We start from the raw sequence: 25,486 nt of genomic DNA, 5'->3' as shown, positions 1-25,486 counted from the left end.
GCTTTCGTTTTCATTTTTTGCTGTAGTTTCTTAAACATTTTTGTATGAAACCTGTATTTCAGTATAGATATTTCTGAATAAACATAGTTGTTGCTAGTAATGTTTCTTTGCTCATGTATCCCATACCTTTCTACGCGCCTTCGCGTTAGACATTTTTGGTTAGTGCAAGCTTCCGTAGTCCTCGTAGTTGAAGAATGGCCGGCTCGATGTGGCTCCGTTGTATTTTCGGGCCTCATTTGCAACGAATTCACCGTTCATCGGATCAGTCTCGACCTGAAGGCAGGGCGGGAAGAAGGGTAAGCTATCTGTATTGTTTTCCGTATGTGTAAATGACGCCGGCTGCGATACCAGAGCAGCATTTTATCTCTTAGCATTGATGTAGCTTCGGCAGCGTCCCCGGAAGTGTCTGTGTTTGTTATTGAAACCTTGCTGTCATTGATCAAGGGATTCAAGTGCAAATGAATGAAATGACACTTGTTTTTCAGTTTCTTATGGTCTCAGTAACAGCCATTCGAGCTATAGCTTCACAAATGTTATTCTTAATGACTTGAACCCAGTTAAGGCTAATGCTAAAGTATGGAACTGTGCCAATATGTGAACTGAAACGTGAATCGGAAAACACCAAGAAAAACTACAAGAGAGACATCATCTATCAGTGAGACTTCCCCAGCATTAAAGGGCTAATTGAGTTCGTTGATATCAAATTGTTGTGCGTTGTGACAGTCAGATAACAGTGTGTCTCTGACTTTGAGCAGGGATGGAACTACCAACCCCGGAGTTTAGAGAAGCACACTGACAGCATCCTCGGTTGGGTCAGTATGGGTGTATACTTCATCTAATTGTATAGAAATAATAAAAGTCTGCTCGCTCTCAAGTCAAATTGTCTTTCCAACCTGCAGGCTTCAGCTCTCTGGTCTCTGTCTTACTACAGCTCTCCTCTTCTGCTCTGCTATCTGTACAGAAAAGGTAGGTTCAATCATCTATGTTCAGCAAGAAGACTTTAAACTAATCTGCTAATAGACAATAAGAAATCGACATATTATAAATTAACTTTTTATAGAATTAAAATAAAAAACGGAATTGTTCGTGAGTTCAAAACCACATTTCCGCTCGTGGGATCAATGAAAGCATAAATATTATTAGAAATCAGGTTATTTCTTAAATCTGTAAACTGATTATGCCCCCCCCTCTTCTCTCTCTCTGTCAGAATGTAGAGTTGTTGTTGTAATATACAGTTGTTTGCAGTGCTATAATTGGATGCCAGAGGTTCGGCCAATGAATCACACTTTATTTTCACTAATTGTAGCGATGTTCATATGGATTACAAATGTCAAAATGACTGTAAAAATGTGTGCTTTTCTAGTCTCTGACTACTCAAAGTGCTTTTGAACAAACGTAATTTTTTCCCTCTGTAGATAATTTTTTTTTTCAGAAGCTGTAAAGACGCTTTTTTATCCTTGAAACTGTGAGCATGAAATGTTTCATTAAAAGCCTCTTCTGAGAAGCTTTTGCGGTGACATAATGTCACATTTCTAACTTTCTGCATGACATTTCTCCTTCCATTTCGGCAGAAAAAGTGCCAGTGGGGGGATCTTCTTAGGAACTGCCGTTCTCCTACAGGCAGGATTAATATAGAGTTAATCAACGGAAACATTCAGCATGACTGCGCATCAATAGAAATTAATTGCTTGAGGTTGTTGTTTTACACTTCCTTGGTGAAAAATGATGCTTCTGATATTGATTTATGCACATGGTTGTAGGGCAGTTGTCGTGTTTGTTGCCCGTTAATGAGGCTGCCGTCTGGCAGAAAGACAGGATGTTATGTTGAGGCCTGCGTCATTGTTTCATTCTGTCTAACTGTTTCTCTGTGTATCCTTAGGTTACATCTGCAGCAGTAAGCTGGTTCCTGTGAGTCAGTATCTGGGAACTGTGCTGGTGTGTCTTTTAGGAGTGGCCTGTCTTAGAGGTAAGGTTCCAGAGAAGAACAGACTGCGCAGTGATGTCTGGTTTAATTTGCTCCTTTTTCGACATCACTACATGCTGTACATCCTGCATGCGATTAAGATTTCATTAACTTTGAGACAGTTGCACAAGGTCCAAACCCACGAGGCATACTAAACACACCCTTGAGGCTTTGCAGCTGCTTTTTTTTATTGCACCTAATGTGCACTTCACTAATATCACTCTCTCTCTCTGTGTGTATTTCTTATCTTCTGCACACCTTACCCTCTTGTCTTTTCTCTACCAGGGTGGGGGAGATGGAAAAACTCTGAATATCTTCAGTTTATCACCATTCTTGAAGAAACCAAGAAGGATCACACAGCACTAAACAAAGTAACACAAACTCAGTGTTTGCTGTTGACATTTGAACTCAATCAAAGCTTGGCTGTAAAAAAAAAAAAAAAAAAATCTTCATTTTTGTTTTGCTTTCTTTGTAGAAAAGAGTGAGGTGTTATGACTTTGACTTCTCATACTGGCCTTCAGATTTCAGCTGGACAGAAGTCAGCAATCCGTGAGTGATTTCTTTTATATTTGATAGCCATTTAAGATGGCCTTGTGTACACCGAGTTCTATTCACACCAGGGTCAGTTTATAATGAACACATGCATTCAAAGCACTGTCAAGTACACTGGATGAATGCTTGCACTCAATGTAAAATGCATTTTGGCTCATCATTATTCATTGTAAGTCTTTGACTCTGTGTGTCACAGGAAACTTTCCAAGGCTGGTGTTTCTCTGTTGAAGCCAGAGCCCAGATTAAGAGGAGCTGCAGACAGCGTCTTGAACTCTGTGCGCACAGTACCATGCCACATCATAAGGTAAATGCAGTTTATTGTACATCTCCAAAAAGAAGGCTCTGCATGACTGCATAATGACACTGCAGATTTGTTCCAAGTATTACAGCAAAGGAATAGGTTCATTCTGCTTAAAGTCTGTTTGCCTCTTGTTGTCACTATGAGTCTTATCCTCCCTGAAATACAGATGACCTGTCCTCTGTACAGACCCGTCATGTTTTTCCTCTTCCCTTCCAGTTTCCTTATTGCCCACTCCTTTGGGAGAAGGATGCTGTACCCTGGCTCTGTAGGTTTGCTGCAGAAAGCCATGAGGCCCATGCTGCAGCAAGGCCAGGCTCGGTTAATAGAAGAGGTAAAAACATGTACATTTACACTCGCACTTTCTTAACTGACTGCAATACATTCACCACAATGCTTCAATCCTCCTGTTTTACAGTTTGATGGCCAAAGAAACAAAATTGTGGCATGCGATGGAAACGAGATCGACACAATGTTTGTTGATCGGAGGAGAGACGGGGGACAGAAAGGCCAGACTCTGGTAAGTCTCTGTGTTCGTTTTGTTGTTGTTGTTGCCTTTTGCTTGTTTCACAGTCCAACACAACTGACGTTGCATAATTAAAATTAGGTTTATCCTTGAAATGCATTCATTCTGCCACAGGTCATCTGCTGTGAGGGCAACGCTGGCTTCTATGAGGTGGGCTGCATGAACACTCCACTGGAGGGTGAGGGATCCTCTGCTTAAACAGCGTGACATGTTTTTAAATGCTCTTTACATTCCTGTGAAAAAGTAACATCTTGTGTTGCTATCACTGAAGGTGGATACTCTGTTCTGGGCTGGAACCACCCTGGCTTTGGTGGCAGTACGGTAAGAAGAACTGTCAGACTTGTGACTGAGTTAACTCCAGCCTGCAGTGTGTGCCTGTGTGTCACATAGTACTATAAAACAACAGCATGTTGAAAGTCTGGCTTGAGACGGGTTGGATTGCACAAGTGGGAGACTTCAGTGCTCCACATTACCAGAGGAGTGGAATAAAACTTGTAAATCTCTTAGATCTTCTGAAGTGCATATTATTTTAGGTGGGTTGAGTGCAACTGTGATGTTTAATAATGCATGAGTATTACTTTTTTACTTGTGTCGTTCTGCCAGGGAGTGCCATTTCCCCAGAATGAGGCCAATGCCATGGATGTAGTGATTCAGTTTGCGATGCACAAGCTAGGCTTCGAGCTCAAAGACATTGTCGTATATGCCTGGTCCATAGGAGGATTCACAGGTACACAAAGACGAGAGCAAGACGTGATGTGGCCCTTGTTATATGTTTGTTTCAGGGGGGGTTTCTGGTTCGATAATCCCTAATACCTCTCAATTTTCCTTTCTTAGCCAGTTGGGCAGTGATGTCATACCCAGAGATCCAATCAGTAGTGTTAGATGCATCCTTCGATGACCTCCTGCCTCTGGCCCTGAAGGTCATGCCCGACAGCTGGAGTGAGTCAAAGAAGTAAAAAGGTCAAGAATTCTGATGAGGCCATGCAGCTTGTCGTTTCTGTTAACAGCTAAAATATATATATATATATTTTTTTTTTTTATAGGACCGTTAGTGCAGCACACAGTTCGACAGTACATGAACCTCAACAACGCTGAGCAGCTCGTCAAGTGAGTAGGTCTATTTATAGCAGCAGCAATCACAAAAGTCAAAGTCTGCAACATGGAACGTTATGCAACGTAATGCTGTGTAATTATGAATTTTAAGAAGCTAGCAGTGATGTTGCTGATGTTAGACACAAGTTCCTGTTTTCCCTTCAGATACCAGGGACCAGTCCTGCTGATCAGGAGAACAAGAGATGAGATCATCACCACTAAGTAAGTCCCCAGTCTGACTTAAAAAGCCTTCTGCTGACCTTATGCTAACGTGCATGTTTGCAGGAAACATGAAGGTTTAAATAGGAATTTTGGATGACTATGGTTTAATTAAAGTCGGATCAAGATCCAATGTTTTTTCTGCTTCTAATTTGAATGACCAAAATAAACTTCAGCCACAACATGGGGCCGAAACATAAACTGAAACATGAACAACAAAGACGCGTTTAAATAGAAAAACTAAACCGAAAAAACCCCCCAAAAAAACAAGTTACTAGTAAGACACAATTTGGCGCTGGTTGCTACCCGGTAAACATCAGTCATCTGTTGTCGTGCTCAAACTCTGTGCATCCTGTAAACACATCATGGATCAGGTTAGCTGGTGGGTACTTCTAACACATTGACTTACACAGAACTTTATTAGCTATAAAGTAAGTGAACAATAAACTTCAGGCTAGCTGTGAGGGGAAAGGGAGATGATGAGATTTTCCCCACGATGTCATTCCCTGTAACTGAGGCTGGTTTCTTTTTCTCCTCAATAACTTGTCAAGCTAGCCAGTCTACCTTAATTAATGTAATTAATATCAACTTTATTTGTAAATGGACCATGTACATTATTAAACATAAATGTTGCCATTTGATGTATTGCACCAGAGTTAGCTCAGAGCTAGTTTACTTCTGAGAAGCTTATCGGCAGTCCCTCGGTTTGAATTAAAACATCACCAGATCACCAGGAAGGGACAGATGTGCTGTCCTGGAACAGCTAAAACTGCATTTTGTTTTATCTACTTTGCAATTCATCAGCAAAAACCTGTTGGTCTTCACATGATAGCACTTCTTTGGGCTCTGTGCTGGTGCTGGTTAGTTCTAGGCCTTAGTTAGTGCTGGTCAATGTTGGCTCTGGGGCATCCAGGAGCTACATTAAACACAAAGTCTTAGAATCCGCTTTGGAAAAAAAAAAAATTGTACAGTAAGTGTAAAATCGCAAGCATGACTGTTTTGCCTTTTAACATGGCATGTGTTGACGTTCATTTCTGTTACTTGAAAGTATCAGGTTGTTTTATTGCCCATCAGCATGACGAGTTTTGAGAAATGACAAATGAAATACTCTTAACTGTGTAAGGTATTGTTTAAGTACATTTGGTGGAAAGGGGAAAGCATTTACTTTCTTAGCCTGTGATGTGGACACAGGGCTCATTACACTACATGATGTAAGATTGTACACTGTGTTACAGGGGGCCAGAGGATGTCATGTCTAACAGAGGCAACAACCTCCTGCTCAAACTGCTACAATTCAGGTCAGTGTCCTCGTTTTCAAACATTTGATATCAGTATTGTCTTTGCTCGATACGCTCTGCGTATTTGGAGAGGGGCAGATTTCGAATCGCATTTGTCATGTTTTCCTTAAAAGGTACCCAAAAATAATGACAGATGAAGGGATTAGAGCTGTCAGACAATGGCTGGGCTCTTCTAATCAGATAGAGGAAGGTGAGTGTCTTCAAAAAAAATAACATGGTATCGAAAGCTTTTTGTAATAAGTCGTTCAGAATGTCTATACATGTTGGGGATTTAATTTGACGTTTTACAACTTGTCACTCTTGCTCTGCAGCCTCTGTGTACAGCGGCTACGAGGTGGACGATGACTGGTGTGTGTCTGTGCTGCAGTCGTATCAGGCAGACAGAGATGTTGTGTTCCCATGGAGTGTCGGTAAGACCTGAGTCCTCTTACATTTACCAGGCAAATAAACTGCTCGTGCATGCAGCATCTCAAACATCCTTATTGTTACTAGGTGAGGATATGACTCTGGAGGGAAGGCGGCAGCTGGCTCTTTTCTTGGTAAGGAAATAATCTTTCATTTTATCCCCGCAGTCTGTGTGTGTACAGGCTTGTCTCCCGTCTGGTTCAAAGGGCAGCCATGTGTTGTCTTTATCTCATCCCTCAAAGTCAGCTCACAAAATTTTTCCTTTTTTTTTTTTGCATTTAAGGTTGGCTTACCTCCCCCTTCTTTTCTTGTGTGGCAAAACACATCACAGCTATTCACAGACATCATTACCACTGAGGAACACTTTTCTGGTCACCATAGTAACCAACTCACCTGTGCTCTCAGGTTGACTGGTGTAATATATTTCACTGCGCTCAGCTTATTGAAGTCATTTAACATCAAACAAGAAGAGTGCCATCAATTACAGCTAATGCAATGCGTTTGGTCTCTTGGTAATGCCTTCTGAATTAGGCTTTATTCACCTCCCATGTAAACCCTTAAGAGATGGGAGAGATGTGTGTGGCACTAAGCCAGGCGGACCCATGCTAATATAATCAAGTTGTGCACTTTCTGTTCATTGCCCTCCCACACCTCTCATTCCCCATTCCTCCTCCATCACTGCTCTCTTTTTCTTTCTCTAAGGCACGGAAGTACATGCGAAACTTTGAAACAACACACTGCACTCCTCTCCCCGCCTCCGAGTTTCACCCACCCTGGAGACTGTGAAGAAAACGAGGGATGGATGAGAGGAAATGAACAGCGCAGATTCAGATGGCCTGTGGTCAAAGTGTGTTCCTGGCATGGTGTGAATGTATTACTGTGATTGCGTTCCAGATTTATTTTCCACCCCAGGTGATATTTGTTTTTAAGTTAAGTGCTGCCGTCGGGGCATCTGGGAAGATCCAGTCTACTAACGCCCCCGTCCAAAAACCTATACTGCACCTTTTTTTTTTTTTTTTTTTTGTTAGGTTTAGTATTGAGTCGTACTTTTCAGTGTTTGTCTTTTGAAATAAAGTACCGGTATGCATTTTATGTAAATGCACAAAACCAACTCCTTTAAATCTTCCCTCTTTGGCTGTATTTTAAAGATACAACTCTTCATAGACAAGCATTTTAACATCTTAATATCCCAAAAGAATCCTCCCAGTTGCAGGACTTTAAAAATGCAGCCAAAGTGTAAAATCTTTTTAGGTTTATTTTCCCGTGAGCGCTGTCCTCATGAACAAAGCTGAATCTGAAGTGATGATTACATGTTCTATTATATACAAGGAATAAAATGTTTCACACAAGGGACTAAATTCATGTTTTCATTATTTGATGAAAGAGCTCCACAAATTGCAGAGATGAAAAGATTCCCTCCAACAAACAGTGCTGAAGTCCTAAGAGCTGTATTTTATTCCCTTCATACAACAATGGGTTTGCAAAGTGGATACACTGACATGGAAAAAAGTGGAGATAAATCGGGGTTTGCATAATGCTTCAAACAAACATTACATCATTTTCCTGAAGTTTCCCATGGCCTCGTTCACTTTCTCAAGTTCAGTTTGGCTCTGCCGCAGCTGTGGAGAAAAAAGGAAGCAATTACTTCAAGAAATTCAAGTATTGTACTCTGCTGTGAAACCCTATGAGTCCATTTATTTTTCACACCTTCTCAGCATCCTGTTCCTGCACCTTCACTGGAACCTTCTCCTTGTAGTCGCTCTTTGCCATTTTCTCCTTCAGTTTCTCCATCTGCTTCTCCAAGTCACCCTTCTTTGTCACCAGCTTAGCGACTTCCTTCTCCACGTCAATGAGACCCTGGGGGGAGGGGGGGGATTCGAGGTAAAATTAGTACAGGGATCACAGTTGTAACATTAAGTTCTTGTAATTTCAGGAATCAACTCGTTGAAGTTGAGGAGGCACAGCTTAGACATCATTGCTTTGATTACGAAGCAGGTGAGCTGCAATCATGCAATTATACAGTATGAGTTAATTGAGCTGATTTGTAGTACTAAGAACAAGCTCTGTGCACCTAAAGGCAGGGTTGGTAATTTCCAAAAACTTGAATAATTTTGAAAGTAGCATCCCCTCCCCTCTGTGCTCCCTTACAATGCTGCGCTCCTTACTCAAATGCACTAGCGCCATTGGTCCAGAAGCAGATTTCAGCTCATGCTCCGGGTGTGGGTTCGTGCATGCATGGAGTAGAGATGAGCAGGGAGACAGGAAGGCCTGATTGGTTCATAAAACTTGAACTAAGTGCAGACAATGACAGAAGTTTTTACGTTTATAACTGCTACAGATGACAGATTTTCTTCATTTCTTTTTCAAAGCACATGAGCTATTCATTTCTGTCAGGACCTAAAGACAATTTCAACCACAATCTTGAAAAGTCCGTCTGGAGAAAATGACCAACCCTGTCTTTAAGTATTAAAAATCAGATGTGAAAGAGATGGAGAAAAGAGCAAAAGTGAACAGACTGCCTGTTCTCACCTTGAGCATAAGGTTGACAGTACATCTGTCAGAGGCGATAGCTACAGCACAGCCTTCTGGGACAGGCTGGTTTGCTGTCAGAGGGATGACAGCCTGAGAATAAGACAAGGTCTGAACCTGCAGACTGTATTTCTGCACCAGGGACGCAGTGCTGGAGTCCGTACACTGGAGGTAACCTGGGAGACGAAATGGACAGATTGAAGTGGAGGCATCGTGACTGAAAAGTTCTTAGCAAGACACATTCATGATTAAAAATATTCTGCCTGAAATTATTTTAATATACATTCACATGAATAATGTATCATGTGTATGACATTACAGCTACAATTTATGTACCGTTCTTTTTTTCCAACCGTATTAAGCTAACCCTACATGATGTTTTTACAAATACCATAAAAGCACAATGTAAAACGACTTCCTTAAAGGTTGAAGCTCTACACTGAGATACTAAAGTAAATGTACAGAAAAAGAAAGCAAAAAGCCCTTTAACAGAAAACCACTAATGTACATCTGATGCAACATAGCTGTTATTACTGATGTGCTTATGAGTCAGCAGTATTTTAGTTTGAAGCTAGTGCATTATGTAATGGGGTTTAAATGATCACTATGCTTATTTTATACACTCCTCAAATGAGCAGTAAAAATGTTAGTCAACAAAACAAAAAGCAGCAGTACAGTACGAGTATGAACATAATGTACCATGAACTTACGTCTGTAAAAAGGACTTCACTATATTGACAGTTATAATTCATAGATTTTTTTTATATCTGCGGAGACGCTGTGCAAGGCTACGAAAACGTTTTAGTGACTTTCTAATTAAGACGATGAAACACTCTGTGAGTTGTCTTACAATCAGCTCTGGTCTTTGTGAGGTTATAGTCTGCCCGCAGGGACCGGATCGTCTTGACCACAGTCATCACAAAGTCCATGTCCCGGTCCACTTCGTCACTGTGCCAACAGAACTGCAACGAATGACATTAAGAGCTCACAAAAAAAGCCACAGAGAATTTTCAAAAATAGACTTTGGATTATTTTTTTTATATAGATGACTAATGTTCAGTCTTCAGACTTCCTTCCCTGATATCTCACCTCGTTAGTTTCTGGGTAGGACGTCACACTGATGCTGGGGGGATCGCTCTGAGGTCGTCGACGTGGTAACCTCTGGTAAAGTTCCTCAGCGACGAAGGGCATTATGGGAGACAAAAGGCGGAGGCCGACTTCTAAACAGGTGTAAAGAGTCTGTCTGCACACCAGAGCCTGTTTCTGGCTGCTGCCGTCTCCCTCGGCTTTACTGAACACTGGTTTAACACTTTCCTGACGGAGGAATAGAGATGAGAAACATTAAATTTGGACTATTTGAGAGGGGCCATGTTTATACAGCTGTTGGATAAGGTTAACCTTTTTAAAAAAAAAAAAAAAAAAAAAAGAACCTTCACAAACAGTACATCTTCATGAAAACACCTTTTTACAAAAACACATCTCTAAAAAACTGTTCCATACGAAGGTTTGACTCTGTGAGCTTTCAAGTTTAAAGGTCCCATATTCTGCCCTTTTTGGGGTTCATGTATCTATTTTATGTGCCCACTAAAGTACGCTCACATTTGCTATGGTTTGAAAAAAGTGTCTGCTTTCATGTCCTGTCGCTCCATGCAGGCTCTCTCATCTGCCTCTGTTTGCAACGCTCTGAACCCGGCCACGATCAGGGTCCCCACGTGGGCCGGGTCTCATCTGATTCGTTGGCTGTTCCGCTCCGTTGTAATTGGTCAGTCGCTCAGCAGGGATATCACATGGACGTGTAGCACGAGCTTGGTCTTGCTACAACGAGCCAATGGGCTTGGATTAGTGACATCACACCGGCAACTTTCCTTCAGGGGGGCTAGGGACTGAGCGTTACATGCAGCCACAGCTAACATGAGGACGTAGGACAAGGTGGTTTCTGTGGACTTGGAATTTGTGCCTTAACATGCACAAGACACCTGGAAAGCACACTGAACAGTGTAGAAAAACCAGAAAAAAAACATAATATGGGAGCTTTAAGTGGACCATAGAGTCTTCTATGGTCCTGAGAACAGTGCCTTTGACATGAACTTTTGACCTGTCAACATAAGCTGCTTAGAGATCCTACCAGGTAGACGTCGCAGAGCTCGTACAGCCAGAAGTTGTAGATGGCGGTTGTGATACCCGGGAAGTCGTAGGCCTTGAAGCCAGCATCACAGAGTGCGACAGCAGCACTCAGTCTAGACAAGATCCACCTGTCTGATACACTCTCCTCGCCACACAGCTGTGAGAGAGAGAGAGAGAGAGAGAGAGAGAGAGAGAGAGAGAGAGAGAGAGAGAGAGAGAGAGAGAGAGAGAGCAGAAACGTTCAGATTCAGTGAGCACGACTTCTGTGTACTTTCTGAACGTCAACGTGTTCATTTGTGTGAATACAAAGCAGGGAAAAACAGGAGGGAACAAAACCCAACAGACGAATAAGGCCAACCAAAAAAAAAACTAAAACCTGTTATATTGAACATTTACTTGTTGGAAATATGAAAGCATGTCTCTGGAGGGATGTAAGTAAATAGGGAGCAGCTTGGTTTTCTATTGTGTGTCCTTCATCTTTTCTCCTGGTCTCACCTGGGCTTTCTCTGATGGTACAAAGTTGTCTCCCAGCGTCTTCATGGCAAACTTCACAGCGTTCCACAGTTTGTTGCAGAAGTGACGGTAACCCAAGATGCGGTTGACATCCAGGTTTATATCCCTACCTGGATCACACACACAGACAGACACCCAGGGATAAAATAGGATTTCAGTATCTACTTCTTTAAGTGGATTCGGCCGTGTACTGACAAGACCATTTTCCAGTGTTTTGATCTATTTTATGAAGTGAAGGTGAGACAAATGAGCTCACCTTGGCTGGTGTAGGCACACAGGGCGAAGCGCAGAGCATCTGTGCCACACTCTGGAATGCCATTTGGGTAGTCTGACTTCTGGCCCTGCTTTGCCTTCTCCACCTCCACTGGATCCAAGTTGCTGTCTGTCAACTGGGCATGAAGACCCTGGAGGGTAGGTGGATGGGGAATAAGGAGAGATGTCAACAACGAAAAACATTCCAATGTGATCAAGAATTTTCCTTGAGATTGAAAAACACCCCGTTAGTCCCTGAGCTACTTGATATTTTCATGGGGTGGGAAGGAAATGATCATTAAAGCACAGAGCAAGTCTACCGCAAGTCCTTTAGCCCCCTCTAGAGGACAGGTTGTGCTTTGTTGGATTGATTATTTTCTCCCCAGATGGAGAGGAGATTGATGGCCTCAATAAAAGCTTGATGAAAGCCGAAAAGGATGCTTAATAACGCTTACATAAGAATAGTGGCCTCGGAGGAAAAAGGGGATGTGGTGACAATCCAAACGGGAGAGAGGACTGACTTTGTGTGTGTGTGTGTGTGTGTGTGAATGTATCTGACCATGCATCAAGGCGTGATAAGGCGTTACCTCGAGGGAGATCCCTGTAATGACATCCAGAGGGTCAATGACGTTGCCCAGAGATTTGCTCATCTTTCTCCCGTGGGCGTCTCTCACCACTGCGTGCAGGTACACCTGTGAAGAAGCATCATCACTTATCACGTCCTGCTGACGACACTTCCTTTCCTGGCTGGCTGCCTATCCATTTTGGTAACTCTGATAGGTCTCACCTCTTTGAAAGGAAGCTTGCCAGTCAGTTTGAGGCCCATCATCACCATGCGAGCAACCCAGAAGAAAAGGATGTCATGGCCCGTCTCCAGCAGGGTGCCGGGGTAGAACACATTCAGGTCCTGGTTCTAAAGGTGAAAAAGAACAAAAAGCCAATAGTCAGATTTTTACTCAGCACTTTGAAGAGGAACAATTACACAGGAATGAATCAATTTAGAATAAATAAAAGTCAATTTTTTACAATTTGGGTGTAAGAAGTAGAATCTTTTTGTTTAGCACAAGTGCTACAGATTAAGATTGCTTAAGTTAGCATTTCCACTTTGGAACATGTCCTAACTACGGAGATAAAAAGAGGCCATTTGTGTCGCCATTTGGGTTGACCTCAGATTTTTACCTCATTAGGCCACCCAAAGATGGAGAAGGGGAAAATGCCAGACGAGAACCAAGTGTCCAGAACATCCTCATCTGAAAACAAGAGAGAAAGTTACTTCAGCTGTATGAATATGGACGAGAAATAATTAAAAGCATGAGTCTGTGCGGAAGAAAAACATGAACTGATTAAGAAATCATTTGAATAATTGCATGAAGTAGACGGCTAAATTAAAGGCGCTTGAATCTTACCCTGTCTGAGGGAAATTTTGTCAGCGGACACATTAAAGCGTTTTGCTGCCTTCTCTTTGGCCGCCTCCTCCGTTCTCCCGCTCACCCAGTAATGACCATCCATGTCCTGGAGAAACAAAGAAAATAAACAGGCCAAATAAATAATAGAAAGAGGCAAAGAAAGGGAGAATAAGAGAGTAAATAGCTTTTATCTATCATCTGAAAGCCTCCAGACGTTGGCGATGGGGTTAGTCATCATCTTACCTCTCCTGGTTTCACGGAGGCGTCGTTGACAGTGACAAAGTACGCTGGAATACGGTGACCCCACCACAGCTGCCGCGAGATGCACCAGTCCCTGAGAGAGAGAGAGAGATGAATGAAACCTGAGGCAGGACTTGAACCTGATATTTCAAAAAGAATCTATCTCTGGAGATGAAAACTACTGAATGAATTAGTCAGCTAATTTTATTTACCGAGCAAGAGATACTTAATAGCGTGTTTTTCTGCCGACACTTTGTATGCACCCTGTCGTCTCATTTTCTACACTTGTTTGTTTCCCTTATCTTATCCAAGAGTAAATTCATTTAAAACTGACTGTTCTTTAGGGACTGTTGGTTAAAGCCAGACTGATTAATTAGCCAGCTGATAATAACGATGTCTGCGTACCCAGTGATTATCTGCATCCACTACTTTTACAGCAGATAAGCCCTGACATTACTAAATGTATTCAACAGTCAGAAAGCATCCAATCTGAGTTCCTTTGTATTAAATGGCAGTTAACCTTCACCAGCATTGTGTGTTACATGGATTACAAGAAGCATGATCACTCTCCAGAGGGTGAAGCGCTGTTCCACCTACATTTTCCAGTTGAGTGACCATCTTTCCGTCATTATAGATCTTTTCCACAGATCTTTGTAAACTGCATTTTGTGGATCAACACAATCGATGTGAAGCTATATCTTTACAGAACGAAGATAGAACCACGCAACATATCAGACAATACATCATCATCAGAATATTCCTCTTACTAATATTGATATCACATATGATTCGGGGCATGATTCTGTTGATCTGACAAAATGAAGCTTTTTCAATACATAAACTTGGCTTCTTTAGTATTCTGATGGACTGTTATTTGTTAGGACTAGAGCATATCAAGAACATCATCAGTTAAAGGATTCATAATTAAAAGAATATTTTTGTTGCATCCCTACTGTTGTGAAGCTCTTCAAAAACATCATTTACATATTCCTAACAGGGCGACGTGATTAATCCCAATTTCAGCGGAATCAAAATGCAACCGCTCCCGATAAAGACATCACGAAGGTCTTCTTTGTGAAGAATTACTTCATGCAATCAAGTGATGGAATACTTTCACACCATTTCCATGAGTCAGATGAAGCGATAGGCTGCCTGCTGATAAACTGTTGCCAAACACCAAGAAGAGCACATCCACACATTTTGAGGAACTCTTCAATATTCGTTTAGTTATTGTACTTCTTGTGCTTATATCCATATTGAACATTGATACAGCATGTCTTTCTCATGCTGTTCAATCCTAATTCACAATACATAAATGTCTCAAATAGTTAACTAACCGATATTTTTTTTTTATCCACAGTATAAAACTGAATAAACATGTGGGAAAGACAGACATAATCACCTGATATTGTCCATCCAGTTGAACCACGTCTTGAGATGGTGATCTGGGATAATTTTGAGCCGTCCCTCCCTGACAGCATCTGCGGCCGCCTTGCCCATGTCTGTGCAGCTCACATACCACTGAGGCTTCAGCAGCGGCTCCACCACATCCTTGGAACGACTGAGAGCATACAGTGGGAAGTTAAAGATGATCCCGAATACAACGAAAAGAGCTACAACAGAAATCAAAGTGCGGTGGACTTTACCTGCAGACTGGGACCACCATAGGGTTGTCTTTGATCTCTTTAAAGTGGCCCCTGTCCTTGAGGGCCTGCAGCACAGCCTTCCTGGCCTCAAATCGCTTCATGCCCTTGGGGAAAAGACAGAAAAGTTTAAATCGAAAAAAAATGAAGAAATGAAACTGTGACACCGAGCACATAGTGGAAAAAGCCTGACATTTAGTGTCAGAGCGGAAACGCACACTGCAGGGGGAAGCACAATAATGAGACACTGTACCAGGAATGGAGGAGGCACGTTAATGAGCAGGCCATTCTCATCCAAGATGTTGATGAAGGCCAGATTGTGTCTCTCTCCAACCTCGTAGTCATTATGGTCGTGAGCCGGGGTGATTTTGACAGCACCTGAGCAGAAAATGGTGCAGCGGGACAGGAGAGGAGGAGGGAATAAAAAGGAGGACAGCTGTAATAAGGAACGTGCTCTGGTTTCACGACTTGTTATGATTACTTATTCTCAGCACGCAGCACACTTACAGGCAGATTGTCTCGTCCTCTAACGATGCCTACCTGTTCCAAAGTTCATGTCCACAAAGTCGTCGAACACAACCGGCATCTTGCGGTCGCAGAAGGGATGCAGCACCATTTTCCCCTTCAGATGCTGATATCTGGGGTCAGCAGGGTGGACGGCTACAGCCGAGTCTCCGAGCATAGTCTCAATACGAGTTGTCGCCACAATCACCTCCTCGTCTATTAAACAGGAAGAGCAATGTAAAAGGTTATTAATTAATGCGGTACAAGGTGTTTGAGTCGGCCCTCTGAGAGCTAACATACCTGAACCGTCCACTTTGTAGGCAAAAGACACCAACACTCCAAACTCCACTTTTTCTTTGTAACCAGGTACAGGCAGCAGAGTCCTGCCTGTCAGCTCCTTCTTATCCACCTGCAAACAAACAACACAAGTTAGGAGTACGGCTGTGGCTCAGTGGGTAGAGTCGGTCATCTCTCAGTTCAATCCCTAGCTCCTGCAGCTAAATGTCCAATGTGTCCTTGTGCAAGACACTTGACCCTGAATTGCTCCCGCTGATGATGGCGTATGCACGTGTATGAATGGCTTTAGTTACTTCTGATGGTCACTGTACATAGACACCACTGCTATCAGTGTGTGAATGGATCGATGTGAGATGTGATGTAAAAGCACTTTAAAAAGTGAGAAAAATAGAAGTGCTACTGAAGCTCGATGACCATTTACTAGAAGAAATGGCACTCCATAGCCGGTAATGACAAAGCTATTTAGACCTGATTCCAGTCTTTAGTATCAGAGTTTTGTCCTTTTATTTTTGTGAATCTTGCAATGTGTTGGCAGTAAGCAGATGTGTGACAGAGAAGTGTGTGTGTGTGTGTGTGTGTGTGTGTGTGTGTGTGTGTGTGTGTGTGTGTGTGTGTGTGTGTGTGTGTGTGGGTGGGGGGGGGGGGCTGACTTGCAAAAATGTTATTTGAAATCTAACCAGGGACATAATGGTTTATGTAATACAACCCTGAGCCCTAAAGCTACTGCAATGTCCCAAAAAATATTAAATTTCTAAAGTAAGAAATATCCCAAATGAATCAGCAATGTCGTCCTAACAGCCACAAATAAAATGCTGGATTATACACAGCATACATCTCACAAACTGAATTTAAGTCTGGAAATATATTCAAGTCATGAGACCCTTAGCTGCAGTTATCAGATAATGTTTTTAAACACACAACGAGGGTATATTTTAATCAATCAAGTGTTGAAGCCGAAAATGTTAGAAAAGATAGAAGTGTGCTGCTGGATTTCTGCTCCTGTATCAGATTATCACCTTTATAAGATGCATTCAGTGTCACTGAACTACAATACTCGCCTCTATGTCAGAGATGGCAGAGTTTAGTGTGCATGACCAGTTGACCAGCCTCTTGCTCCTGTAGATCACGCCCTCCTCGTGCATGCGGACAAAGGCCTCTTGAACTGCATAGGAGAGTTTCTGGACAAACACGCAGAAATTGATAATAAGGACTTTTTTTTTTTTCATTTAGTCGAGTTAGTATTAGAATCCATTCACATTAGTTCAGTATTTTTCAGAAACTCACAGCGTCCATAGTAAAGCAGGCTCTGTCCCAGTCCAGAGAGGAGCCCAGCTTCTTCAGCTGGTGGTAGATGCGGTCTCCCTTCCTTAAAAAGCCGATGGAAAAGTTAGTACCGGGTCTTTTTTCCCCATGTTTATCCAAGTTGAAAACTCCTTTCTGGTATATTCTATACTCACTCGTTCTTCCATTTCCAGACCTCCTTGATGAAGTTCTCCCTGCCCAGATCATGCCGACTCATACCCTTCTCCCTCATCAGCTTCTTCTCTACCACAACTTGTGTGGCAATACCGGCGTGATCACAACCCGGATTCCACAAGGTGGTCTCACCTCGCATCCTGTGCCTGGGCGGACAAGACGGACACATGTACGATTCAAACGCGCAGCTTCCTCATTACAACAAGAGAGCTTTCAATGAAGAGACAGAAAACCCAATACGGACTAAAAAAATAAAAAAATAAAATAGAACACTAAACTGTAAATTGTAGTTACCATCTGGTGAGAGAATCCTGGATGGCGTTGGTGAGGGCGTGACCCAGGTGGAGTGATCCGGTCACATTAGGGGGAGGGATGCACATCATGAAGACACCACGAGGGTTCTGCTCAGCGAGAGTCTTCCTCTGCACACGACAATCATTATGAGGAAGACAAAGATGATCTAGAAAGATACTCTATATATGTTAGTTTAATACAGCACAAAGGGTGGGGGAGGGACTCTCTTACCCCATACTCTGGCTTGAAGAATCCCTGCTTCTCCCACCATGGATACCAGGCAGCCTCCACATACTGAGGACTGTAGGAGTCAGGAAGCGGGCTAATGACATCTGAAACCAATAGAAAAGAGAAAACAACCTTTTGTGACTACTCATACAGAAGAAAAGGTAAAGATTATGAATGTTGCAGGAGGTGGTCTGTGGATTGAGTCGTGTACATGGATTGCAACCATGAGGAAATCATTTAAGTCTAAACAAACCCTGAAGTCTTTACGTTTAAATACTGTGATATTTAAACGTCACTTTCGTTTCAGGGGGAAAACAACACAAACACTGATGCATCACCTTTTTTCTCCCCAGGAGCAGTTGCAATAGTGTATGAGATCACACCCAACTCCTTCTTCTCAGGTTTGGCCTTTTTCTAAGAGAAAAGAACACAAACCATGTCATTTAATTTCAGGTCATCTTTAATGCATGCAAATAAAGGTTTGTTTTTTTCAAAGTTGGACTAATATTTGAAGAGTCTCCATACCTCTACTGTTGGCTGTGTCTTTTTCTTGGCCTCCATGTCCTTCTTTTGCTGGAACTTTTCCAACTTTTCCCTCTTCTTTGCTTCCTTCTTCAGCTGGGCTTCTGTCTTAGGAGGGCCTGAAGGAAATGGGGAAATACATTTAAAAAAAATGAGTACAAGGATTTCCTAAACCAAAAACTGTCACGTGGCATTTTCTGACCATTCTCTGTAGCACCGTCAGATTTCACAGCAGGAGTGGCTTTAGTAGCTTTAGCTTTTACAGCAGTTGCAACAGCTTTTGTCTTTGGAATAACTGGCACCATCTTCTCACAAAGGGCGATCTTCCCCAACACCTTCAGGAACCTGGGCTGGTTAATGCAGGTTGTGAACCACCTGGTGACGTTGATCAAGACCTTCCTGTCTGTCGTCTCCAATACCTAAAAATAGTGAAGATTAAATCAGACCTATACTGGACTTTTTAGATTTAGGTTTAGAGGAACAATTAAAATATCATATAAACATATTGAGAGACGATCAAAAGTGGAAAAACTCGTACGACAACAAAGTGCTGTACAACATACGTACATATTTAAAAGGTAGAAGAACAGCTGCAGCTACAGCCAGATCAGCCAAAGTGATGATCTGTCCCACCAAATAGGTCCTTGGTTCCAGAGCCTTGTCAAGAACCTTTAGCACACGCATCAACTCTGCACGTGAACTCTGCTGGAGCTGTGAGCAAACAAGTCATTCATTTAAGAAAAGATAATGAATAGAAAAACATCACACATGAAAGTGTCCAGACAATTCCCTCACCTTTTTATCCACTCCCATCATCCCCATCAGAGGGAAGACCACAGCACAGGACACCGGGGTGAGTTCATTGTCGGCAAAGCTTAGCCACTGCCACTCCTGGCTCTGCTGCTTTGTGTCTAAACCAGTCCTCTTCCCCTGCGAGGCCAGGTACCACGACACCGCAGTAGCCCCACTCAGGACAGAGTCGGTTTCTGCAGCAGCATCCAACACCAGGATCGGTCTGGACCAGGCATTCAGGGATTCAGGAGGGTCCTCTGTGATGATATTCACGTTGGACGGATAAAACTCTGCAGCTATGAGAGCCAGTAGACTCCTGAAGTCATCAGGATGAGGAGATACGTAGAGAGTGGCCATCTCTGGAAGAGACACAAGCAGATGCTCTTACTGATCAGTTTAAATTCTTAAATCGTGTTGGTAGAACAGGTCTGCCACTCCTGCTATTAAAGACACCTTGTGCATGCCTGACTCTGATGGAGTGGGTGTGTTTGCAAGCCATTAGTTAAATGGTTCAAACCAAACAGGTATCTGAGATTACGTTAACGAAGATGAGTTTGTACAAAAGAAAGTGGTTTGCAAAGAGCCAAATAATGACTTGTTTATCTATCGGCAGCTGATATGTACCACCTGTCAAAGGCTGAAGAAAAGACAAACGGCTCATTAGCTTTTAGCGAATACGTCAAACTACTAACTCTTGTTTCTTGGGTCCATGGCAGCTCGACACGTGTTCACGTTTAAACTCGTTACAAAACTTAAAATAAAAGAAAAAACCCTGCGATATATTGACAAATATTGGCAAGAAGTTGTCCATACCTTAGACTGAACCTGATAGAGACGTCAGCTTAAATTAGCATACACAGCAGAGCCACATGAGTCCTCTCCACTGCTCCTTCGTCTGATGCAACGAGCTCTAACAAAGACTTCCGGGTATAATCCGCCGCATCCGGCAAAAAACGGAAGTTATTTTTAACCAACAATAATAACATAGAAGAAAAACATAACCATCCAAATAATGTTAGTCTTTAAAAAATTGCATTGCTGCATACTCAAGTAAATTTAATTCACCATTTAATTGTTGAAAGCAACAGCAATACTTTTTTATTTATTTATTTATTTTTACTTTGTATACTATTTGTCATGCTTTTATGTTATAAGTTCAATGGTTTATAAAATATTAGATTTTAATTGTCAATTTTATTTCACAAACGTGTTCTTTCTTTTACAAATGGGAGAAATTCGTCATATGCAAAACTATAAGAAGACACAACCAGAAGAATAAGTAAACCATTCCTTTAATTCAAATGAACATGTTAATCAACATTGATCAAACAAGAATTATACATTGAATAATTACATCAAAAATCCTTGTGCACAGTGTTTTTAAATCAAATTTTGGGAGACTAATCCCAGCTCTTAAATACAGTAGGTTATTGGAAAGCCAGCAACAGTGATGTGTAGACCTACAGTGTAGAAATATATTTTCACTGAATCCTTCGAAACAACTAAAGCATATCAGATTGAAAAAGTTTGCCCTTTTTCCACACTCATTTATGTGCTTAAGACATGTACAAACCAAACCTGCAAATACTCTTTGGAAAGTTTGTTGCTAAGGGCATCAAGGGATGTTTGAACTTTCTTCCACTTATCACTGAGACTCCCCTCCAAAAGCTCCTCTCACCGCATCGAGGAAAATATCTAATATCCCCATTATTACTCCCCCTCCCAGACTAAACACTTTACCGACCCCATTCCCACTTCTCCACACCAGCCTCCCAACCCCTCCACCTAAAGCTTTGGCCTGACCCCCCATCTCTGACACAACTGTGCCTACATACCCCTCACTCTGCTCCCACAGCCGCCCTCCAAAAAATTTGGTCACCCACCACACATTATCTAGTGCACCACCAAAAATCCCCACTGTGTCTCCAGCCAGAGTGCCCATGCCAGTGACTCCTGTGTGACAGCTGTCAAACAGGGCCCCACACATGGAGGAGGTGCAGTGGTAGATGTTGGAGAAACAGGTTTCTCCGATGCCAAGTAACAAGTCAGCAGCTGAGCCCAACCAGGATAAAACCCCAGACGACAAGAGGTGGAAAAAAGAAAAGGTCTCTCCAGGCAGGGCGGCCAGAACTCCGAAGTCTTCCTGAAGAACATACGTCACCTGAGTATAAATTAGACAAATGTTAGGTTTTTAAATGGGATATGAAGCTGTGAGAAATGACAAAATCACCTGAGGGGAAAAAAAGCTATTGTTCTATTCACCACACCTCATTCCTGTCTATGGGAGGAGAGAAACCAAATGAGGAGATTTACAACCAGACAAACATAAACATCATCTTATGAACAACATCTCAGGTTTTAGTTGCTGTAAAATGTACGTTCTACATCTACTTAGTATGTAAAGTCTCATTGGGTAATTTTACTCAAATGAGGTATTTGAGGTCTTTGTTTTGGTATTTGTCTATGAGTTTGTACTCCTGAGGGGTTTTAAATCAGAATAAAACAGAAACTAATAGTAATGACTCTTCATGAATGACAAAAAACAAACAACAGCATAATTTAATTCTATATTGTCATTTTCATGCCTGTTACTGCTGTGTCTTTACATTTTCCACAGCAAAGATTGAGACTGAGCGATATGACTGTTGAAGAAAGCTGCATAAGATTTTTTTTCCTTCAGAAAGAACTGCCTACACTTGACTGGACAAAATCAGCGAAGAGATAGGATGCAACACTTTGTCCACAGGGGTCACAAAATTGGCATGAAGCCAAAGTTCCTCAAAGGAGCTTTCATTTTGAAAAGCAAGTTTGCTGGACTTTTCTATTTGAAATTAAACTTACATTGTGAGAAACTTCAAATGTGTTGAGTACATTTTCTTAATAACTTGTAATAACCAAGTACTTTACTGGTTATATGCTAAATTAAAGAGGTGCTTTCCCCAGCCTTGCTTTCTCCTTTGTACAATAAAACTACAGTTGAATCACTTGTATTACCTGTCCAGGTAACTGTGTGATGGTTGAGAACACCGGCCGCAGTGGAGCTTTAATAATGGACAAGGTGGAGGAAAGGAGGTAGACTAGCGTGCTGCTGGAATTTGTGTCTGTTTGTTGTTCATCCACAGTTTCATAATCAGCTGGGGACTCTGGAGACTCTGATCCAGCAGATTTTGAGCGTGTGAAGTCCTGCTGCTCATCGTTGCTACTCTCTGCAGTTTCAGTATTAGAAAAAGTTTCTTGTGTGACATCAGCAACATCAGCTTCCTCTGGCTGAGCATCAGCATCAGACACCTGTTCTTCAGCGCTCTGTGCCTCTCTGCTTTCCTCAGTGTCCTCGTTTAAGTCTTGGCCACCAGATACAACCGTTTCTGAACTGACCTCCTCTTCTTCAGTGGCTTCTTCAGTGGCTTGACCAGCAGTGTTTGACACTACATCTTCAGCTTGATTAGTTTCATCAGCAGTATCAGCCTCTATTTCTTCTGTATTTTTAACAAGCCCCTCACTGTGAAGGCCTGCTGTGAAGTCAAGAGACTCCCCATCTGCTCCTCCACAGCTCTCTGAGAACAGCTCTCCCACTCCCAGGATCTCCTCCAGCTCCTTAACACTCACTTGCCTCTCCCCTTCCTCTGTCTCTCTGATTAACCCCGCACTGAAGCCACTCTTCCCCTCGGGGACAGCACAGCACATTGCGGACCAGAGCGGCTGAGTCTGACAGTCTTCGCCTACATCCTCAGCGACTCTGAGACCTCCCGCCCCAATCAAGATGTAGAGATCTCCCCCTAAAGTGCTGCACTCTGGAGCTAGGCTTGACTGGATCAGTGTTGTGACTGCTGAGTCCCAGTGTTGAAGCGGGGAGTCAGCGGGTGAGACAGGATCAGAGAGATCCCCGCCTCTTTTGAGAAGAGCTGGTACTGCGACATTTGTGTTGTCATCTTCTTCCTGTGTTAAGCAGAGAAAAGTTCTTTTAAAACAGGGTAAAACATATCTGAGTAGTTTTTGGTGGTGAAAAGGCTCTACAATCTTAATGTACTGTCTACATATTTAATTCTGAGATTATGTAACTAACAGTAAACTCTGTGAACAACAATGGAAGACATTTTCAGACTGACAAACTTAAATAAAATCAATACTGCAAACAACAAACTTTATTTATATGACAAGTAAGACCTGATTTCAAAACTATTACTTTTGTTAAAATTCCAGTATCCACTAAATACATGTATCGTACAATACATGAAAGAGGCTTGAGAAAATAAGCTGTCTTCATGATATATGTTTCAATACAAGGATCCAGCTGTTTACTGTAGTAGCAAAGTGGAGACAGAACAAGATTTAACTCTCTATAAACAGTTGAAGTCAAATCTTATTATTATTTTAGAATAAACAAAAGTATGTTACACATTTTGTATCAAGCTTTTCTCTTTTTAATTATTTCAATGAATAATTAGTATAAAACAAGCCCTCTTTCTGCCTGGAACAATCATTTTTTATTGACTTAGTTTGTCACACTTCAGATACACATACTTAAGTTAAAAGTACCAAAAGTACAAAGCAGTATTTCAGCACATTGGATGAGTTAATGCACTGTTGATTACAAGCACTGCTTAACTTCATGCATGCTTGAACATGATTATGAAAAAACAGGAAATATTTCTTTAAAAAGCATGATATATGCGTCCTTACCCAAGCCTCTCCCTCTGTCCCTTCATGGCTGAGATGGAAGGCAGAGTAGACAGCTGTGTCACAGGTCGGTTTGGACACAGTGGCAAACGTTTGTCCCCCAGGCAGTCTGTGGCAGAGTGGGCGCAGCAGCGGCCCTGCAGAGGCTCCCTGAGGAAGCGTCTGTCTGTAGAAGCAGTGGCTGCAGAGGCTGAAGTCTGTTTCTGAGTTGTCCTCATCTGGTAGAGACAGGACTGGGCCTAGCACTGCCAGCAGCCACACAGACGCAGCAGCTGCTGCACTGACAGCAGCAGGACGTAGCATGGTGGTGGTGAGCTCAGCAAATCCCCCCTCTCTCTCTCCCTCTCTCTCTCTCCCACACACACTGAGCGAGGGGGAGAGGCTAATAAATTATCCAGGGGTTTCTGTGTAAAGATGGAAAAGATAATGTTGCCAGAGCTGACTGCTGATAGCTTCTTGTTTTCCTCACTCGCTCCTTGCTCTCTCCTCCAACTGGACTCCAACCATGTCTGTCTTCTTTAATGTCAGCTGTATTCTGAGAGAGTGAATCTCTGCTGCAGGCACAATCTTGCTTACTCCTTCATTTCCCTTTCCCTGACAACCTCACCCCCTCTGTCAGTTCCACCCTCTGGCTGTACCTCCACTTCACCCCTCCCTCTTATACGCTCTACGGTTACACCTTTAACTCCTATTGCTGTTAGGTACACAAGCCAGGCCCACACCCATTATAGGCTGTCAATACCTGAAAGTCTGCATTCCCAAACTATGGTCGTTTTACAACATTGGCCCTTTGATTGAAGCACGCCTGTAGTCCCATTATTGTTTGTAAAGAACATTCCTGAAACTGCTGACTCTGCATGAAGTCGAGCAGTTGAAGTACTTCCATATCGAGCAGGAATACTACCCAAGACTCCCTCTACTTGTGAGCAACTGAGCTCTAAATATAACAATGTCAGTTCATGAAATCCTCATTAAGCTTAATCCTGACAGTGTCAAAGTCGTGGGTCATTGTCTCACCAGGAGTGCAGCAACTTTTGACCCACCATCCCAGACAAAACACACTCCCTCTTATGGCTTGCACATTGCAGGTGGAATTGCTTAATATTAGACACGTGCCTGTTGAGACATGATGCTGGCTTGCTCTTAACAAAATCTTGGCAATCATTATGCAGTCTCACTGCCTAGTCCTACACATGTGGGAAAAGTGAATAGAAAAGTATCAAGCTCTATTTTTGAAATCTAAGAGGAGGAGGAATCCAGTCAGGCTGCCCTCACATTGCCTAATGGCTAACATGAGCCAATGCACCCCTGGGATCAGGGTTCATGTGGAGAGGTCGAACAAGCAATGAAAAAGCATGTGCAGTGATAAACAAGTCAGTTTTAAAAAAGCTGTCATTAAATTCTTCTGGAAAATGTATTCAGTAAAATTCTCAAGCAAGCAATGGACTCATGCAGCATACCTCAGTAACTGACTGTAGGTCTGGAATGGGAGTATTATGGGTGTGGTGTTTTTGGGTAGGGCTTTAAGTCATACTTAAATATGTGTCAAAAACTTACACAGCATTTGTTTAAATCAAATGTTTCAATGAAAAATATTTTTAGAAAAAAAATGTATCGAAGTAAAACATTTTGTGTT

The 25,486-nt window shown here is 42.3% G+C and overlaps 3 protein-coding genes across 3 annotated transcripts; 1 reads left to right on the top strand and 2 right to left on the bottom strand.

Moving 5' to 3' along the window:
* The first annotated feature begins 124 nt into the window (after positions 1-124).
* On the top strand, positions 125-7,474 carry abhd16a (abhydrolase domain containing 16A, phospholipase). Its single transcript, XM_079344069.1, has 20 exons — positions 125-296; positions 756-812; positions 900-966; positions 1,880-1,966; positions 2,249-2,334; positions 2,439-2,512; positions 2,712-2,819; positions 3,033-3,147; positions 3,232-3,333; positions 3,454-3,517; positions 3,611-3,660; positions 3,943-4,066; positions 4,174-4,278; positions 4,383-4,446; positions 4,597-4,653; positions 5,886-5,948; positions 6,062-6,138; positions 6,260-6,358; positions 6,441-6,487; positions 7,056-7,474. Exons 1-20 carry the CDS (start codon positions 195-197, stop codon positions 7,137-7,139), a joined length of 1,632 nt encoding a protein of 543 aa, XP_079200195.1. The 5' UTR covers positions 125-194; the 3' UTR covers positions 7,140-7,474.
* On the bottom strand, positions 7,055-20,119 carry vars1 (valyl-tRNA synthetase 1). Its single transcript, XM_079344067.1, has 29 exons — positions 19,987-20,119; positions 19,177-19,532; positions 18,949-19,092; positions 18,584-18,800; positions 18,385-18,500; positions 18,198-18,273; positions 17,863-17,963; positions 17,632-17,759; positions 17,319-17,483; positions 17,146-17,227; positions 16,920-17,039; positions 15,865-15,973; positions 15,601-15,780; positions 15,314-15,438; positions 15,064-15,167; positions 14,820-14,978; positions 13,421-13,511; positions 13,178-13,283; positions 12,951-13,021; positions 12,559-12,684; positions 12,359-12,463; positions 11,776-11,923; positions 11,502-11,629; positions 11,008-11,163; positions 9,972-10,196; positions 9,733-9,844; positions 8,883-9,058; positions 8,061-8,210; positions 7,055-7,972 (listed from the first exon to the last, which is right to left on the bottom strand). Exons 2-29 carry the CDS (start codon positions 19,528-19,530, stop codon positions 7,904-7,906), a joined length of 3,843 nt encoding a protein of 1,280 aa, XP_079200193.1. The 5' UTR covers positions 19,531-19,532; positions 19,987-20,119; the 3' UTR covers positions 7,055-7,903.
* Positions 20,120-20,449: 330 nt separating this feature from the next.
* On the bottom strand, positions 20,450-25,290 carry LOC306824691 (uncharacterized protein). The gene is made up of 3 exons (XM_079344927.1): positions 23,854-25,290; positions 22,168-23,109; positions 20,450-21,334 (listed from the first exon to the last, which is right to left on the bottom strand). The coding sequence occupies exons 1-3, from the start codon at positions 24,151-24,153 to the stop codon at positions 20,819-20,821; spliced, it is 1,758 nt and encodes a 585-aa protein (XP_079201053.1). The 5' UTR covers positions 24,154-25,290; the 3' UTR covers positions 20,450-20,818.
* Positions 25,291-25,486: the final 196 nt, after the last annotated feature.

Source organism: Symphodus melops (assembly GCF_947650265.1).
Source record: "Symphodus melops genome assembly, chromosome: 5".
NCBI classification, from domain to species: Eukaryota; Metazoa; Chordata; class Actinopteri; order Labriformes; family Labridae; genus Symphodus; species Symphodus melops.
This window is presented reverse-complemented; position numbering and strand designations above follow the sequence as displayed.

Excerpts from the sequence above, each read along its gene's own strand:
- abhd16a (XM_079344069.1), top strand. The coding sequence starts at position 195 with ATGGCCGGCTCGATGTGGCTCCGTTGTATTTTCGGGCCTCATTTGCAA. Across the intron at positions 813-899 it reads CTGACAGCATCCTCGGTTGG|GCTTCAGCTCTCTGGTCTCT; the intron begins GTCAGTATGGGT and ends TCCAACCTGCAG. Across the intron at positions 5,949-6,061 it reads CTCAAACTGCTACAATTCAG|GTACCCAAAAATAATGACAG; the intron begins GTCAGTGTCCTC and ends TTTCCTTAAAAG.
- vars1 (XM_079344067.1), bottom strand. The coding sequence starts at position 19,530 with ATGGCCACTCTCTACGTATCTCCTCATCCTGATGACTTCAGGAGTCTA. Across the intron at positions 15,439-15,600 it reads GGACATGAACTTTGGAACAG|GTGCTGTCAAAATCACCCCG; the intron begins GTAGGCATCGTT and ends TTTTCTGCTCAG. Across the intron at positions 10,197-11,007 it reads AGCTCTGCGACGTCTACCTG|GAAAGTGTTAAACCAGTGTT; the intron begins GTAGGATCTCTA and ends TTCCTCCGTCAG.
- LOC306824691 (XM_079344927.1), bottom strand. The coding sequence starts at position 24,153 with ATGCTACGTCCTGCTGCTGTCAGTGCAGCAGCTGCTGCGTCTGTGTGG. Across the intron at positions 23,110-23,853 it reads GGACAGAGGGAGAGGCTTGG|GAAGAAGATGACAACACAAA; the intron begins GTAAGGACGCAT and ends TGCTTAACACAG. Across the intron at positions 21,335-22,167 it reads TCACACAGTTACCTGGACAG|GTGACGTATGTTCTTCAGGA; the intron begins GTAATACAAGTG and ends ATTTATACTCAG.